Here is a 17118-nt window from a genome sequence, read left to right as displayed (position 1 = left end):
ATACCAACTTACTGCTATTTGTCTCTTGTCTGTCTCTCCTCGCTTATGATGAAGATCTGAAATACTGTTAAGGAGATCTAGGCAAGCACAAAACAACCCAATCTCAGTGATTAAGATTAGTAGGGTGCCAGGTTTTTTTATTTTTATTATCTCAATTTCTATACCACCCTTCCAAAAATGGCTCAGGGTGGTTTACAGAGATAAATAAGATGGCTCCCTGTCCCCAAAGGGCTCACAATCTAAAAAGAAACATAAGATAGGCACCAGCAACAGTCATTGGACGTACTGTGCTGGGGGTGGATAGGGCCAGTTACTCACCTCCTGCTCATGGTTGTCTAAACATGCATTGCAGGGAAAGGGCCATCCCTCTCCCTACTTCCTTCTATACTTTTCAGGTCCTTTGATGTTCAAGGACAGATTTTCAGATGGTAGAGGGGAGGAGGACATCACATCCCCACTGCATAAGCAGAACTTCACTGGTGGCTTTGAAGATGGGGCACAGATTTCCGATCCTTTTAACCTTGAACAATGCATTTGACACACTTCCCATTATTAGATGGGCAAGTTATTCTAGCCCACTAATTCTTTGATGGACAATATGGAGAAGTGTACTTCAGCGTCCCAATTTTATTATTATTTTTAATATCTAAAGGCACTAGTTACCAGTGAGGTGGTTAATCACTTTCTAGAAGGGAGATGCAAGCCGGTTCAACATCAAGCTGGACCAGGACCGGCTCGGGGCCAGTTCCGAGGTTCCGCTGCCATAGCCGCAGTGTGTGTGCCTCCAGCGCCTTCCCGCCCTGGCCTACAAATGGCTGTTTTGGCCCTTTCTGTGCTGATGGAGGCCATTTTGGAGGCTGCCATACATGCACCCTGGCCATTTGGGTGGCTGGGGCTTGGCTGCTCTTTCCAAGAAGAAGAGGCACCTGTGAACCACTCACCGGAGCCGCTCAACTACAGAGTGTGCAGCGATGGGGAGGCGGTGGCAACCGAACCCGCCATCCCTCCTCGTGACCAGCTAACCACTCAATGCTCCCAGTGGGACTGGGTTATTCTTTAAATGGCCTCTGTGCATGCATGTGGGGGCTATTTGAAGACATAATCCGGTATTTCTTTGCACAATGGTGCTTTTGTGCAAAAACATCAATGTGCAGGCAAAGAAACACTGTTCACGTGCGTGCATGGAGGTCCTGGTGTGAGCACTGAGTGGCAGGCTGGTTGCGGAGAGGGATGCTGGGTCGGGTTGCCACAGCCTCCCTACCACCACCACCACCACCACCACCACTGAACACACTGCAATAACCCTTCCAATGGGCACCTCTGCACCTCTTGTTTTGCAAGGAGCAGCCAGTGGACTGCAGGGGGATGGTGGGTTGGCTCACTGCTGGGGGCTCTGCACAAAAATAGTAATTTTGGGGCACCCCGGTACACTTAAAATGCACAGCCTTGGCAGCAAGTTAAAAATAAAAATTGAACTCCCCACCCCTCTCAAGCCAAATGGGCCCAACTTGACGTGCCCAAAACTGGACTGGATCTGGTTTGACTCGAGCCGATCCGGGTTTTCCAGTTTTGTGCACACCCCTCCTGCAGGTGGTAGACTACAACTCCCCACAACCCTGGCTGCTGTAGCTGGGGATGATGTGAATTGTAATCCAACAGAGATCCAAAGTTGTGTAGCCCTGGTCTACTACAACCCGGCATTTTGGGGAAATTGAGTCACCACTGTACATGAACTTATCTGGCATAAGTTAAACTTTGAAGCAATGCTGATTTTCAAACCAATGCAGTGTAGCTGTTTATAAAGGATACATGTCAAGTATTCCAAGATGGTTATGTCCCAGATATAATCATAGTAAGAGTCCATAGCATCATGGCTAAAAAAAAGAATGCTTTAGTTAACTTAGGCCAATGTATTTACATTATATATGAAAATTAAAAACCTTGTTTACCTGTTTTGCTCCTGAAGTGCCTTAAATGCAGTTTTATAATCTATCTCTCGAAGAAACTGACATAAAATTGCCACCTGCAGACAGAGAAAGACAGGTAATACACAACTATGCCACCACCTCTTGATAAGAGGGCTTCATACAACAGCTTACAACACTGCAGGGGGATGCAGTATAGACCTGCTTTTGGAAACACATTTTGGCAAACTAACTTTGCTAGGATTTCTTTTTTGCCGATAGTTAGATCAGCAAAATGGAGATATTCTTACCTGTGTGTGGCAGTTGAGCAGAGAACAACATTTTATCATCCGTTTTATCACCTATAGAGAAAGAAATATACACACTATTTTATGGGAGCCTAAAATATCCAGTTACATTAGGTACCTATGTAATACTCAGGATTATGATCCATCTCAGTAGTAGTAGTATTTCTGCTATCACTTTTAGCTTCCGCCAAAAGAACACACACAAATATACATTCTGTGCTCATTAAATTCCAAGTCTTTGCTTCCAGAGTATGGCATTCCTGCTGAATCCTATGTATACATAAGTTCACACGATTGGAGACAGTTTAGTGCTCTAAACTGTCAAGGAGACAGTCCCCAAAGTTTGTGAAAGGCTGGGGTAAGGACTAGCATTGCTCAAACATATTCCTATAAATCAAATAGGAATGGAAAGCAAGCCAGCATTCGAAACTACGTCTGCGAATAAAGTCTGCTGAAGCAAATCACTTCTTGCTTCAGCAGAAGTGACAGCATGTCAGATAATTTCATACATTCTCCTTAACACAGGAGTTCTCCAACTTGGGTCTCCAGATGATGCTGGACTACAAACCCCATCATCCATAACCACAATAGCCAAAGCCATTGTGACTGAAGATGTTGGGAGTTGTAGTCCAACGTCATCTGGACACCCAAGTTGGCTTAGCGTATTTCCTTCTGGAGCAGTAGGGAGCAAGGCCTAGAACATATTCAAGTGCATGGGTGACCCATCTTATCTCTCTTGGCCCATAGAGGTGAATTTGGTGCAAACCTAGTTCATGCTTTTTCTCAACATGGGGCCTTGCCGACTGTATATAGTAGAGTCCCTCTGCTAGGCACTATAGTTTAATGGGAAGAATCTACCCTCCCCCTCAGATGCCTCCAAGTTGTCATAGCTACAAATGGCAGGAGCAATGGGACCTAGGCAGCAGTGGCAGGCCTGCCCATTACAGATTAGCCATGACTGAGTGTTTCTCTGCTTCCATCTCCTCAGCGAGGAGCACAGTTCCTTTCTTTTTCCAATTGGCATTGTACTTGACATTTAAAACTGCCCTGGTCCGTCCTGTTGGGCAACGGCATATTAATAATAGTATTATGTTCCTAGCCACTCAAAGTCAGTTTGAATAAAACCCTTCTACACCACTTCCAGAAGATGTACAGCAGGGCTGCTTAACTTCAGCTCTCCTGCAGATGTTGGCCTACAACTCCCATAATCTCTGGCTACTGTGGCTGGGAATTATGGAAATTGTAGACCAAACAGCTGGAGGACCGACGTTGAGCAGCCCTGATGTACATGGTCAGGCATGTCTCCAGGAGAAGAGAATGCTTCTCTGTGCACCCTTGCAGACCTCTATTTGGCATGTAGACGGTGTAGTTAAGAGAATGTATTGGACTGATGTGGAAGATTTTTGTAGTATACAACAGGTGTAGAGGGAGTGTCTCAGATTAAAGCAGAAGTCAAGCAGAGCTCAGCACAGCAATGATGAAAGACTACATATTATTCAGAGATCCATTCAGCTATTACATGCATTTTATGCAGGGATAGATGGGAGAAATGAAGGGGGGGGGGAATTCAAATATTTAATAAGTTTGGAATCTTGAATTCTTAAATGATGGTCTTCTAATACATTAATTTCGTTATCAATTACTATCAGTTACCCATTGTGAATTTTTAATAAGTTCTTTCTGGATAAAATATCTCGTATTCAGGCCGACTTAGACTCAGACTTCACAATTACTGCAGTGTCTGATGCAAAGGTGTCCAGCAACTCCTCTTATGTGGTTAGGCTGAATCCGTTTCAGTCTGTGACTCCTGATGGTGTGGATAAGCTGCTTGGAACGGTGTGGCCTACCCTATTCCCTTGACCCTTGTCCGACATGGCTTATACTATCTGGCAGGGGGGTTGTTGCAGAAGGCCTGGTAGAGATTATAAATGCTTCTCTGAGGGAGGGCAGGGTGCCTTCCTCTCTTAAGGAGGTGATCATTAGATCTCTTCTGAAGAAGCCTACATTGGATCCTTCAGAGTTAAGCAACTATAGGCCTGTCTCCAACCTTCCATGGCTAGGCAAGGTAATTGAGAGGGTGGTGGTCTCCCAGCTCCTGTCAGTCTTGGATGAAACTGATTATCTACCCTGTTTTCAAATTGGCTTTTGGGTGGGTAATGGGGTGGAGTCTGCCTTGGTTGGCCTGGTGGATGATCTCCAATGAGGAATTGACAGAGGGATTGTGACTCTGTTGGTCCTTTTGGATTTCTCGGCGGCTTTTGATACTATCGGTCATAGCATCCTTCTGGGCCATTTGATAAGGTTGGAAGTGGGAGGAACTGCTTTGCAGTGGTCCCGCTCCTACCTCTCTGGCAAATTCCAGATTGTGTTACTTGGAGACGTTCTTCAAAGCGTGCATCTTTATATGGTGGCTACCATCTACATGAAACCGCTGGGAAAGATCACCAGGCGATTTGGTGCAGGGTGTTATCAATATGCTGATGACACTCAAATCTATTTCTCCATGTCAACATCATCAGGAGCAGGCATAACCTCCTAAATGTCTGTCTGGAGGCAGTGATGGGCTGGATGAGGGATAAACTGAATTCAGATAAGATGGAGGTACATATTGTGTTGGGTCATAACTCAGAAGATACTATTTTGATCTGCCTGTTCTGGACGGAGCCACACTTCCCCAGAAGGAAGAAGTACGCAGTCTGGGAGTGCTTCTGGATCCAAACCGCTCCCTGGTGTTCCAGGTTGAAGTGGTGGCCAGAGGTGCTTTCTATCAGCATCGGCCAATACACCAGCTGCATCCCTTTCTTGAGATAAACCACCTCAGAATTGTGGTACAACTGCTGGTAATCTCCAGACTTAACCACTGCAATGTGCTCTATGTGGGGCTGCCTTTGTACATAGTTCAAAAACTGCAGCTGGTGCAGAATGTGGCAGCCAGGTAGGCCACTGGGTCATCTCGAAGAGACCATATTACTCCTACAGTGAGGGAAATAAGTATTTGATCCCCTGCTGATTTTGTCCGTTTGCCCTTTGACACAGAAATGACCAGGCTATAATTGGAATGGTAGGTTTATTGTAGCTGTGAGAGACAGAATAACAACAAACAAACCCTCAAAAGCCCAGTGCCCAAAAGTCAGCGATGGATTTGCATTGTAGTGAGGGAAATAAGTATTTGATCCCTTCACAAAAGATGTCTTAGTACTTGGTGGCAAAACCCTTGTTGGCAATCACAGAGGTCAGACGTTTCTTGTAGTTGGCCACCAGGTTTGCACACAACCCAGGAGGGATGTTGTCCCACTCCTCTTTGCAGATCCTCTCCAAGTCAGAAAGGTTTCGAGGCTGATGTTTGGCAACCCGAACCTTCAGCTCCCTCCACAGATTTTCTGTGGGATTAAGGTCTGGAGACTGGCTGGGCCACTCCAGGACCTTCATGTGCTTCTTCTTGAGCCACTCCTTTGTTGCCTTGGGTCATTGTCATGCTGGAATACCCATCCACAACCCATTCTCAATGCCCTGGCTGAGGGAAGGAGGTGCTCACCCAAGATCTGACGGTACATGGTCCCGTCCATCGTCCCTTCGATGCGGTGAAGGTGTCCTGTCCCCTTAGCAGAAAAACACCCCCAAAGCATAATGTGTCCACCTCCATTTTTGATGGTGGGGATGGTGTTCTTGGACTCACAGGCAGCATTCCTCCTCCTCCACACACAGCGAGTTGAGTTGATGCCAAAGAGCTCGATTTTGGTCTCATCTGATCACAACACTTTCGCCCAGTTCTCCTCTGGATCATTCAGATGTGCATTGGCAAACTGCAGACGGGCCTGTACATGTGCTGCCTTGAGCAGGGGGCCCTTGCGGGCACTGCAAGATTTCAGTCCTTCACGGCGTAGCGTGTTACCAATTGTTTTCTTGGTGACTATGGTTCCAGCTGCCCTGAGATCATTGACAAGTTTCCCCCCGTGTAGTTCTGGGCTGCTTTGTCACCGTTCTCATGATCATTGCAACTCCACGAGGTGAGATCTTGCATGGAGCCCCAGACCGAGGGAGATTGACAGTTATTTTGTGTTTCTTCCATTTGTGAGTTATCGTGCCAACTGTAGTCACCTTCTCACCAAGCTGCTTGGCGATAGTCTTGTAGCCCAGTCCAGCCTTGTGCAGGTCTACAACCTTGTCCCTGACATCCTTCGACAGCTCTTTGGTCTTGGGCATGGTGGTGAGTTTGGAAGCTGAGTGATTGCTTGCTTCTATGGACAGGTGTCTTTTATACAGGTACTGTAACAAGCTGGGATTAGGAGCACTCCCTTACAGAGGTGTTCCTCATCTCAGCTCGTTACCTGCATATAGTGAAAAGACACCTGGGAGCCTGAAATCTTGCTGGTTGATAGGGGATCGAATACTTATTTCCCTCACTACAATGCAAACCTATCGCTGACTTTTGGGCACTGGGCTTTTGAGGGTTTGTTTGTTGTTATTCTGTCTCTCACAGCTACAATAAACCTACCAGTCCAATTATAGCCTGGTCATTTCTGTGTCAGAGGGCAAATGGACAAAATCAGCAGGGGATCAAATACTTATTTCCCTCACTGTATATTAAAAAGAACTACACTGGCTACCAATAAGTTTATGAGCAAAATACAAGGTGTTGATTATAACCTTAAAAAGCCCTAAACAACTTAGGCCCTGGGTATTTAAGAGAACGTCATCTTTGCCATCACTCACTGAGATCATCTGGAGAGGTTTGTCTGCAGCTGCCACTGGCTTGTCTGGTGGCTATGCAGGAATGGGCCTTCTCTCTTGCCACCCCGAGACTCTGGAATGCACTCCCTGCTGAAATATGAGCAGGGAGTGCTCTTATCTCAGAGTTATCTTATCTTGTTTCTAAGGACACATTTATTCACCCAAGCTTTTTTTTACTAGACTTGTGGTTTTAAATTGTTTTAAGGTTTTAATTTTTGTTTTGTTTTGTTTTATGTTGCTGTAAACCGTCCAGAGACAGAAGTTTGGGGCAGTGTACAAAGTAAACAAACAACTTTGCTCCTGAGAATAAGATTTCTGTTTTATGTCTGCAAATCTGTTCACTGCCATTTAACACCACAACTCACCTGATCAGTATACACATCGGGTGGTATCATCTTAGTAAAGAAATCTGAGCACACAGCTCCTGCCTGAAGACAGTAGTGAAGGGCAGCTGAGTACTGATTTGTTGCTATATTGGGGAGACCAATAAAACAAAAAGTGGAGTAAACTCGTGCCATAACAATTTACTTAGTTGAATTTCTATTCTGCCCCTTCAAAAGAACTTGCAGTGGGTTAGTTTTCAGTATATCTTTATGATAATCTAAAGGAACTATAAGAATGAAAAGAAAAGTGTTTCAGTTCTTGCTTCATAAATTGCCCACATTTCAGACTTACAGGAAACCCATTAACTTCCACAGCCCTGGCTTTCAAACAAACAACATGAAGGACAATGCAGTCATAGCTATGCTGTAACTCAGCCTTACCATTTTTCTGTGGATCTAGGAGCCAGCCCCAAAACCTAGGTGTCAGACAATGGATGCTTGACAAAGTTACCAGAATTAGTGACAGACACTAGTGAGGGGTAAATGGACTTATCTTCATTGCCTTCACAAGTAACATACTTAGAACAGAAACAGAGCTGCTTGAGGCAAGAAAAGGTTTTATTAAATAACTCAGCCTCTGAATATCCTAGTCTAGGCATCACAGTTAAATTTCTAGAGATATAGTTCTCCTTATCTTGCATAACAAGGATAGATTTAAAGACAGCCACAGAAATGCTAGAAAAGATGAATTCTACTTACCAAAATAAATATCTGCCTGAATTATTAACCAGAAGTGATTGTTTGAATTTATAGTCAGTGCATAACTGACTAGCTCTTTGACAGTAACAGCAACAGCTTCAAAATCCACTGACTGCAAACTAAAGAAATAGGATTTTTTAACATTAGCCATTATACTTTAAAAATCAGCACAAGTCTGAAGTCGTCATGTATTGTTTAAACACATTCCCTAGATATAATGAAGACATCAAGAACATGGAAACATTCCCATTCCAAGATCATGTTAGTGATGATCAGCAAGAAACAAGATGTGGGTCAGAATTAGCAAAAAAATATCTTTTTTCTGTTGTCATAATTAAAGGGAAAGACAGACTGCAGTCTGTAGAGTATCTTTTTACAGTGGTCTAACCAAGCATGGAGAGAACTCTCTGCTCATTCAGAAGGACTGGTATCATCAGAGCTCCTACTCTTCCTTGTCAGCATCTGCTACCAGGGTTATGGATTCTCTCTCTCCCCATCTGTTCAGACTGTATTACACAGTTATTCCTACAAACAGTCCACTGGAGGGTACATAGGAACACTGGAAGCTGCCTTATACCGAGTCAGACTACTGGTCCATTTTATGAGTTACAGAATTGTCTATACCAACTGGCAGTGGTTCTCCAAGGTTTCAAGCAGAGGCTTTTCCTTGCCCTAGCTGGAGATGCCATAGATTGAGCCTGGGACCTTCTGCATGCAAAGCAGATGCTCTGCCATTGAGCTAGAGCCCTATATATGGCATAGAGCAGAAGGGGATTTAATTTCTGGCATTATGTCGGAGCAAGTTCTAATCTCATACCTACATAATGTGCTGTCACAAAGGGCTTAAGCCACCTTAGGCATGCTGTAAAATTGTCTGCAATGCCAACAGTGCTTTGCCACAACTCCTAAATGCCAATAATATCCAATGCTACATTTCATTTTTCTAGTCTATAATCAAACCACATATCCGAGATCTAAACCTTGTTTCATTACATTTCGTTTACAACTCACTATTACAAAACAAAAGGAGGATGTAAAGTCACTCTTTTCCATCTATTTAAGACAGTTCAGAATTCTCCTCAAGATGCCAAGAAACACTTAAAGAAGCACAAGAGTGTCCCCTTAGTTAAGCTGAGCTGCAAAAAGGATCCACCATTACACCTCAAAATAAGAAGAGGCACACAATGCCTCACAGCTATTCATGCTCAAAATAAAATGTTATCAAAGCCGAAATACTTTAGATTTAGCAGACAGATACCACATCAGCTCCCTGGCAGGTAACACAGTGTGAACTGAGTTTGGTGTTGTTTATTCACAATCAACAGGAAAATCATTCTTTTCCTAAGAACTGAAGTTGCAGAGATGCTCCTGAAATGCCATTAAATAAAACTCATGCAGAGTTTCAACCTTGAATTGTAGGGGTCAAGAAGTAGATCTTCACAAATCTGAAAAAAAACATTTCACAATTGTATTTGGAGCAAGAATTATTAGTGTTTTTCTTACTTTGGAATAGATGATGGCCAAACAGAAATATGTTCTGCTGTGATATCATTCGCAATGTCTTCCTAAAAATGGAATATATATATATATATGAAATGAAGATAGACACTGAAGTCAAAGTCCTGCAATACGTAAAAGAGGATACTGCACTAACCCGAAAATTGTGAAGCTTAACAAACAAGGATAATATTGTTGTCAAAACTAAAGGTTCCTGCAAGAGAAGTGGAAAGAACAATGTTACAAAACATTTCTTAGACAAATTCTCACCATGCTTATGCAAAATTAAATGGTTCTGTAGTTACAGCCTTTTAGGCTATTGACTGACATTTCTCTGAAAGACATTCTTAACAGTCTCACATATAAGTACATCCCTTTTGAAAGAGAAGCTTAAGTTAGTTTTTGCGTTTTTCAACTACCTATATGTGGTACCTACATAAGAACAGCCCTGATGGATCAGGCTGAAGGCCTGTCTAATCCAGCATCCTGTTTCACACTGAAGCTGGTCTGGTCTTGTGGTAGCAAGCATGAATTGTCCCCTTTGCTAATCCCTGGTTTACATTTGAATGGGAGACTACATGTGTGAATACTGTAAGATATTCCCCTCAGGGGATGGAGCAGCTCTGGGAAGAGCAGAAGGTTTCAAGTTCCCTCCCTGGCATCTCCAAGATAGGACTGAGAGAGACTCCTGCCTGCAACCTTGGAGAAGCCTCTGCCAATCTGGGTAGACAATACTGAGCTAGAGGGATCAAGGGTCTGACTTGGTGTAAGGCAGCTTCCTATGTTTCTAAATGCCTCTGAGAAGCCCACAGGCAAGAGGTGAAGGCATGCCCTCTCTCCTGTTGTTGCTCCCCTGCAACTGGTATTTGGAGGCATCTTGCTGCTGAGGATGGAGGTGGCCTACAGCCACCAGACTAGTAGCCATTGATAGACCTGTCCTCAATGAATTTGTCTAAGCCCTTTTAAAAGCCATCCAAGCTCCAGATGGGTCATCATCACATCCCATGGTAGAAAATTCCATAGATTAAGGTACTTTTTTTGTTGGTCCTACAATTCTCAGCCTTCAGTTTCATGGGATGACCCCTGGTTCTAATGTTGTGAGAGGGAGAAAAATTTCCCTCTGTCCACTCTCTCTACTCCATGTATAATTTTATACACCTCAATCGTATCTCCCCTTAGTCGCCTCTTTTCCAAAGTGAAGAGCTTCAGATGCTGTAGCCTAGCCTCATAAGGAAGGTGCTTCAGGCACCTTGGTTGCACTGTTCTGCACCTTCTCCAGTTCTACAATATCCTTCTTAAGATACGATGACCAAAACTGTACGCAGTACTGTCACCCCTCGCCAAGGGCTTGTCCCCTTATCCCATGACTGCTAAGTTTACTCAAGAGCCTTTGGTGGGGAACTTTGTCAAAAGCTTTTTGGAAGTCCAAGTATATTATGTCAGCCTAATCACCTTTATCCACGTGCCTGTTGACACCTTCAAAGAACTCCAAAAGTTTAATGAGGCAAGACTTGCCCTTGCAGAAGCCATGCTGGTTCTCCTTCAGCAAGGCCTTTTCTTCTATATGTTTAACAATTTTGTCCTTAAGTATGCTTTCCATCAATTTAACTGGCACCAAAGTTAAGCTAAATTTCCTGGATCACCCTGGATCCCTTTTTGAAAACCTGAGTTACACTGGCTATTGTACAGACCCTGATTGTAGTGACAAGTTATATATTTTTGCTAGGAGATCAGCAATTTCACATTTGAGTTCCTTCAGAACTCTTGGTGGATGCCACCTGGCCCTGGTCATTTGTTAATTTTAAGTTAAAGTTTTTCAAGACAGTTTAGAACACCTTGCCTGGTCACCTCAAACTGGCCCAGTTCTTCAGCCTCTAAACCTGAGAAGCTCAATTCCACAGAGGGTATATGGCCAGTATCCTTTGCTGTGAAGTGTTGTGAAAAGTTGACCTTAAAGGCCAACACATTATTGCAGCATAAGCTTTCATGGACTACAATCCATTTCGTCAGATTTTTGTGCACTGGTGTCCATGAAAGCTTCAATAACCTTTAAGATAAGGCAAAACACCCTTGTTTTTGCTGCAACAGACTAACAAAACCACAACAGACTAACAGACTGCAACAGACTAACAAGACTTTGGAAATTGATGTGCTTGATTCAAAAGTGTGTAGGCCATCTTCTTACACACCATCTTAACATTAAGAAAACAACATTGCAGAACAAAAGATGTTCTTAATATCAGTTGTGTAAATACCTTTACACTCCTCCCACCACCAAATTATTGGGTTGTTAACATTCTTTCTACTAAGAAAAACAGGTTGCAAAGGGTAGAGCTTCAGAGCGCATAGAGGGGCTAAGCAATCCATATGTGGGGCAATTGCGCAGGCACATTACCCATGTTGGGAATGATCCCAGATCACCATAAATATCAGGGAATTTGTTTGATTAATGCCCCCTTCCCTTTTCCTAGTGCTACAACCCCAATCTGATTTTCCCCTGATCCAACCACAGATTCCCTGCTGTCACATCTTGTCTGGCCTTAGTTTGTGATCTTAATGGCAAATTCCTTTTCTGTTAATTCAACAAAACAATAACAGAGGTATAACCACAATATTGCAACTTGGACTACAGGGCAGACCCAATGTGGTGGAAAAAATGCTAACACACAAGTAATTGGTCTTTGCAAAAGTCAGTTAAAAAGCCCTCCATAGAGCATCACATCACTTAGCTCTGTGGTCAATTTGTTGAAGTTTATCCATTTTATTCTACCATCTACATGAAATTTGACAAAGTCATGCAAAGGGTAGCAAATTATGTAGCACCTTCCTTCTGCAAATGCATCTGCTGTCACAACACTTCAGAAACTCCCTATATCTTTCTAAAGAAAAAGCAATGTATTGCAGCAAAATGTTTTAATGACCAAAACAATTATCTGTAATGCTCTAATCCATTTCAAAGTCTTTAACTCCAAACTCACCCGTAATTTTTTGATAAAAGAGAGCAATTCACCCCTAAATAAGAGAAGACATTTAGCATATTAGTTAATTAACTAACTTGCAGCATTTTCAAAATTGCTCTCTTTGCTTGGAAGAACCTGAGGCAATATGCATTTTAAAAAGAAATATGCAGAATAATTCACATAAGGCAGACCAGTTCAATTCAGTGGGCAATATCCAGACTTAGTCATGAAGACGTCCAATTGAAATTAATAGGACTTGAGTTAGTAATGAACTTATTTCATTGATTTCAATAGCTTGACTTGGATGTTGCTCAATGACAGCAGCAAAAACTGTTACTCTACCAGGGTGTGTGAGCCAGCCGTTCTGCTGGTTCAGTTTGAATCCAGACCAGATTAGAAACGACCCAATCCGACCACTGAGCCATGCCAAACCAGACAGCAGGCCGGCTTGCGGGGTATACTTGTCAAGGGGAATGTGGAGTGGGGGATTTGGGAAAAAGGCCTCTGTTACCTTTAAAATGCAGGTGCCGGAGGCAGCAGTTGTGGCCGAGACACTGGAGGCAGCGACTCCTCCAATCCCCTGCCAGCCTCCCAAATGACGGCCTGGGCCTCTGCACACGCACGGAGACCATTAGACTGACCTCCACACATGCGCACAGGCCATTTGCATCACCACGTGATTTGCCAGCACTTTCAGTTTCCTTCTTCTCTGAACACTCCCATATACAGTAATGGAGTATAGGGATGCGCAAGCCAGCTCGCATCGAGCCAGTCTGGTTTGGGCAGTCCGAGTCTGAACTGGACCAACCCCCCAAAGGGGGGTGCAGGTCTGAGCTCAATCTGGACTGATCCCCGGTTTTAAGAACTGGCTCATGGGCCAGTTCAGGGGGAATACTTGTAAAGGGGAATCTGGCAGGGTTCCCCTTTACAAGTAAAGGGCATTCCAAGTAAATGTGGGGGTGGGGGAGGGAGAAACAACAACAACAACAAATATTTATATACTGCTTTTCAACAAATATTTCCAAAGCAGTTTACAAGAGAAATAACAAATAAATAGGATGGATCCCTGTCCCCAAAGGGCTCATAATCTAAAAAACATGAGACAGACACCAGCAACAGTCACTGGAGGTACTGTGCTAGGGATGGATATGGCTAGTTACTCTTCCCCTGCTAAATAAAGAGAATCACCACGTTAAAAAGGTGCTTCTTTGCCGAATTAGCAGGGGTTAAGGTTCTATTACCTTTAAATGTAGTTAGTAAATAAATAAATAAAGACTTTAAAGAAAGGTTTTCTGTTACTGGAGACAGATTTGTACAACCACCTGCCAGAGGTCTTTAACTGCCCGTTGACTTTCTTTTGGTCCAGGAAGATCCTTACATGTGACAGGCTTCTGTTACCTTTAAAATGCAGTTGGTGGGGATGGCAGAGGAGGCAGCCTCAGAGACATGCACAGGTCCCTAAAAGTGGTGGCAGCTCTCAAGTGACAGCCTGAGCAACTTGCATGGTCATGCAAATGTCCTGTGCACATGCACAGAGGTCACTCTCATGGCCTCCACGCATGCACAGAGGCCCAAACCAGGCCACAGCCAGCCCAAGCTGTCATTTGGGAGGCTGATGGGGGTGGGGGAGGAGCCCCTGCCACCGACATCTCCGCTGCTGCAGCCTCCACCTGCATTTTTAAAAGGTAACAGAAGCCATTCTCCCGTCCCCTCCACCCAACATTTGGAACGCCCCTTATTTGTAAAGAGGAATCCTTCTGGATTCCCCTTTACAAGTATAACCGCCCCCCCCCAAAACCAGCCCCCGAGCTAGTTCTTCGAACTGGGGGTGGGTCTGGTTTCAACTCGGACCGCCCAAACCAGGCCGGCTCAATGGCAAGTCCAGCTCGATGTGGGCCGGCTTGCACATTCTTATACTCCACTACTGTATCTAGGAGTGTTCAATGAAGCAGGAAACTGAAATTGCTGGTTAATTAGTCTAACAAAACAGACATAGTTACTCCTCTCATTCCATTACTGACATGCCATAATTAGCAGTTTAATTAGAATGCATCAATTTTTGCACAGAGTAATGCTGCACCTGTTCCAGCCATGTTTAGCAGATTGTTTGGACTCTGTGTTATCCTGCCCACCCACCCACCCCCACCATTTGACAACAACTTACCTGTACATAATGCCTAAGGTTGACTCTCTCTGCTTGATTAAACTCACTCTGCCATCATTCCCCCGTTTGTGTTGGCTGGAGACACTGCAGATCTGTACAACCACCTCCCAGAGGTCTTTAGCTGCCCGTCGACTTTCTTTTGGTCCAGGAAGATCCTTACATGTGGCGGCCAAAAGCTGCCCCAACTAAGCAAAACACACCGCCAAGAGTAAGAACAGTCTTCCAAGGCACAGTGCTTCTCTCTCCACCCCCACACATCTGGTCAGAACTAGGAAACCAAATTTGGCAACATTATCCTTAGCAATTACAATCCAGAAAGCTACTTCAGACCCTGCAAAGACTTGTCCATGCTCAGGAACCCCCCCCCCCCACCTCCCAAAACAGCAAACATCACACCATACCAACCTCACCATTATCTCATACGTTGCTTTTAAAATCCACCAGTTTCAAATGCAATTAAGTATGAAGTGAAGAATACCTTTGCTCTTCAAACAATATATTGGTTTCCCAGGGGCATCTAGAGCTAGTCATGTAATTCAATGAATTGTGGTACCATAGATTTGGACTAAATGTTATTTTTAAAAAGTTTTTTAAAATTCACATTTTTAAAATTCAGTTACAGACCCTTATTTTTAAACAGAGGCACAGGCTACTAACAACAATTAAATTCCAGACCAGTGGATAAAACTTAGAACATGCATGCATCGGATTTGGTGCTTTAAAATCCATTCTGTATGAACAAATGCTAAAGGGGAGATTTTTCTTATGTATACAAGCATTTTAAGGGGCATTGGGTAGAAATAAAAATACCTAAACACACACACACCGCCCTGCCATGGAACCAGAACAGCAAATATTATGGAAAAGTACAAGTTCCATAATGCAGTGCATTTGAACAGCACTGCAAATGCATCTGAATGCAGTCCAAGATTTATGCAATTCACGTGTATTAGTACCCAGTTCTGGAATATGCTTTACCTTTACATATGGATTGGTCTGAACAAGTGGAAGAGGAACCTGCATGGTTAAATACTCATTCTCCCGCCAGTTTAACAAAAAGGCAACACATTCCTCTGCTACAACTTGCCGAAGAGGAATATCTAAAAGATATTTTAAAAGATCACGTTATCAGGTATTTTGACACAAGAATAGCAGGCTATAAGATTTGGACTACAAGATCCATCTGGTAACATCCACTTTTTTGGGGGGGGGGGGGTAAGTAGTCTTCCATACCCATACCAAGTTTAACTAGGAGGGAGCTATAGGGATGGTTTACCACAGGCACTGTGTAAGTCAGCCTGAGGACACATGGGATTTCTAGCTCTGGGTTGCAGTCAGTGCAGATGAGCAACTCCATAATTACCTATGTATTATTGTATTATTACCTATGTATTATTACCTATGTATTATTACCTATGTATTATTACCTATGTATTATTGTCTGCCTCAAAGGAGGGGTGCAATGGGGGAGACACGTGTGAGGTATCTCTTGTCCTCCTTATGATGATGCACATAGAGGCAAATGAGGAAGGTACTGCACCCTTCCTTAATGAGCTTAGGGTAGCATATATGGCTTCCTCTGCCCATGGATAGATTGCCCCAAAGTCACTTAATGACGGCATGGAATCTGAACATGGATATCCCCAGTGCTAGTCCAAAACTCTAGTAACTACACCTCACTGGAAATCTTAGCAGACCTTACATGAGTGAAGGGAAAGCCAGGAAGGAGATCGAGATTGCCTGGAACATTTATTTCTGTGCTATGAGCATTTAGGTATCTTTTCTTCTGCTGAATGACCACAGATTATTTGTGGTGTAGACTAGGAACTGATTTGCCAAATCAAGTATCTACTGAGGGGAGTTCACATTTTCTTCTTGACTTAAGTCTAAAAAGTCCCAGTCTTCAACTAGGCTACACACTGACAGTGACAGGTGGCATGTATGTTGGCATTTCCCCACTTTAGTAATATGAAAATGTGTTTAATACAGTACTCTTATTGCTTGCCCTGGGTAAATACTGGGTATCAAAACCTATAACTTTTGCCAGAGAATCTTAATAGCGCAGAGTTTTTGCCATGTTATTAAGCCAAACATTCTTACCAGGTACTCTCATTTCTAGGTATCCTCTAACTCTGCTGATCAAGTCAGAGGGAGGACGTTCTCCTGAAAGTCCTACTCCTCCTTCATGAGTATAAATGTCCAGAAGCAGCATCTCATTCAGCATGACCTGACGCAGCTTCGGAGAAAACTCTGTCACAAGTTCAAGACAAGCAGCAAAAAGCTGTTTTGCATGGACAAAATCCTGTAATAAAGAACACTAAAGTCAGAAGCAATACTTCTTCTTAGCCAGTGTAAGAAGTTTGCCTGTCATCTTGCCACACGGCAGGCACGAATTCCAAAAAAGCCGTTGCATTCATCAGTTACAACAAAGAACAAGACCTGTTTTTTAAAGGTCGACAAATTGAGTCTACA

General features: G+C 43.5%; 1 protein-coding gene across 2 annotated transcripts in view; it reads right to left on the bottom strand.

Annotated features, from left to right (window-relative positions):
- Nucleotides 1-17118, bottom strand: part of INTS8 (integrator complex subunit 8) — a 44413-nt gene that overhangs the window by 334 nt on the left and 26961 nt on the right. For both annotated transcript variants that reach the window (XM_053244561.1, XM_053244562.1), the window contains exons 16-27: nt 16747-16948; nt 15625-15746; nt 14647-14831; nt 12501-12534; nt 9680-9736; nt 9529-9590; nt 8026-8144; nt 7309-7412; nt 2216-2266; nt 1950-2023; nt 1810-1874; nt 13-56 (exon numbers count right to left, since the gene is read on the bottom strand). In XM_053244561.1, coding sequence (XP_053100536.1) covers nt 13-56; nt 1810-1874; nt 1950-2023; nt 2216-2266; nt 7309-7412; nt 8026-8144; nt 9529-9590; nt 9680-9736; nt 12501-12534; nt 14647-14831; nt 15625-15746; nt 16747-16948 — 1119 coding nt within the window. The remainder of the gene's footprint in view (nt 1-12; nt 57-1809; nt 1875-1949; nt 2024-2215; nt 2267-7308; nt 7413-8025; nt 8145-9528; nt 9591-9679; nt 9737-12500; nt 12535-14646; nt 14832-15624; nt 15747-16746; nt 16949-17118) is intronic.

Source organism: Hemicordylus capensis, chromosome 4 (genome assembly GCF_027244095.1).
Source record: "Hemicordylus capensis ecotype Gifberg chromosome 4, rHemCap1.1.pri, whole genome shotgun sequence".
Taxonomy (NCBI): domain Eukaryota; kingdom Metazoa; phylum Chordata; class Lepidosauria; order Squamata; family Cordylidae; genus Hemicordylus; species Hemicordylus capensis.
This window is presented reverse-complemented; position numbering and strand designations above follow the sequence as displayed.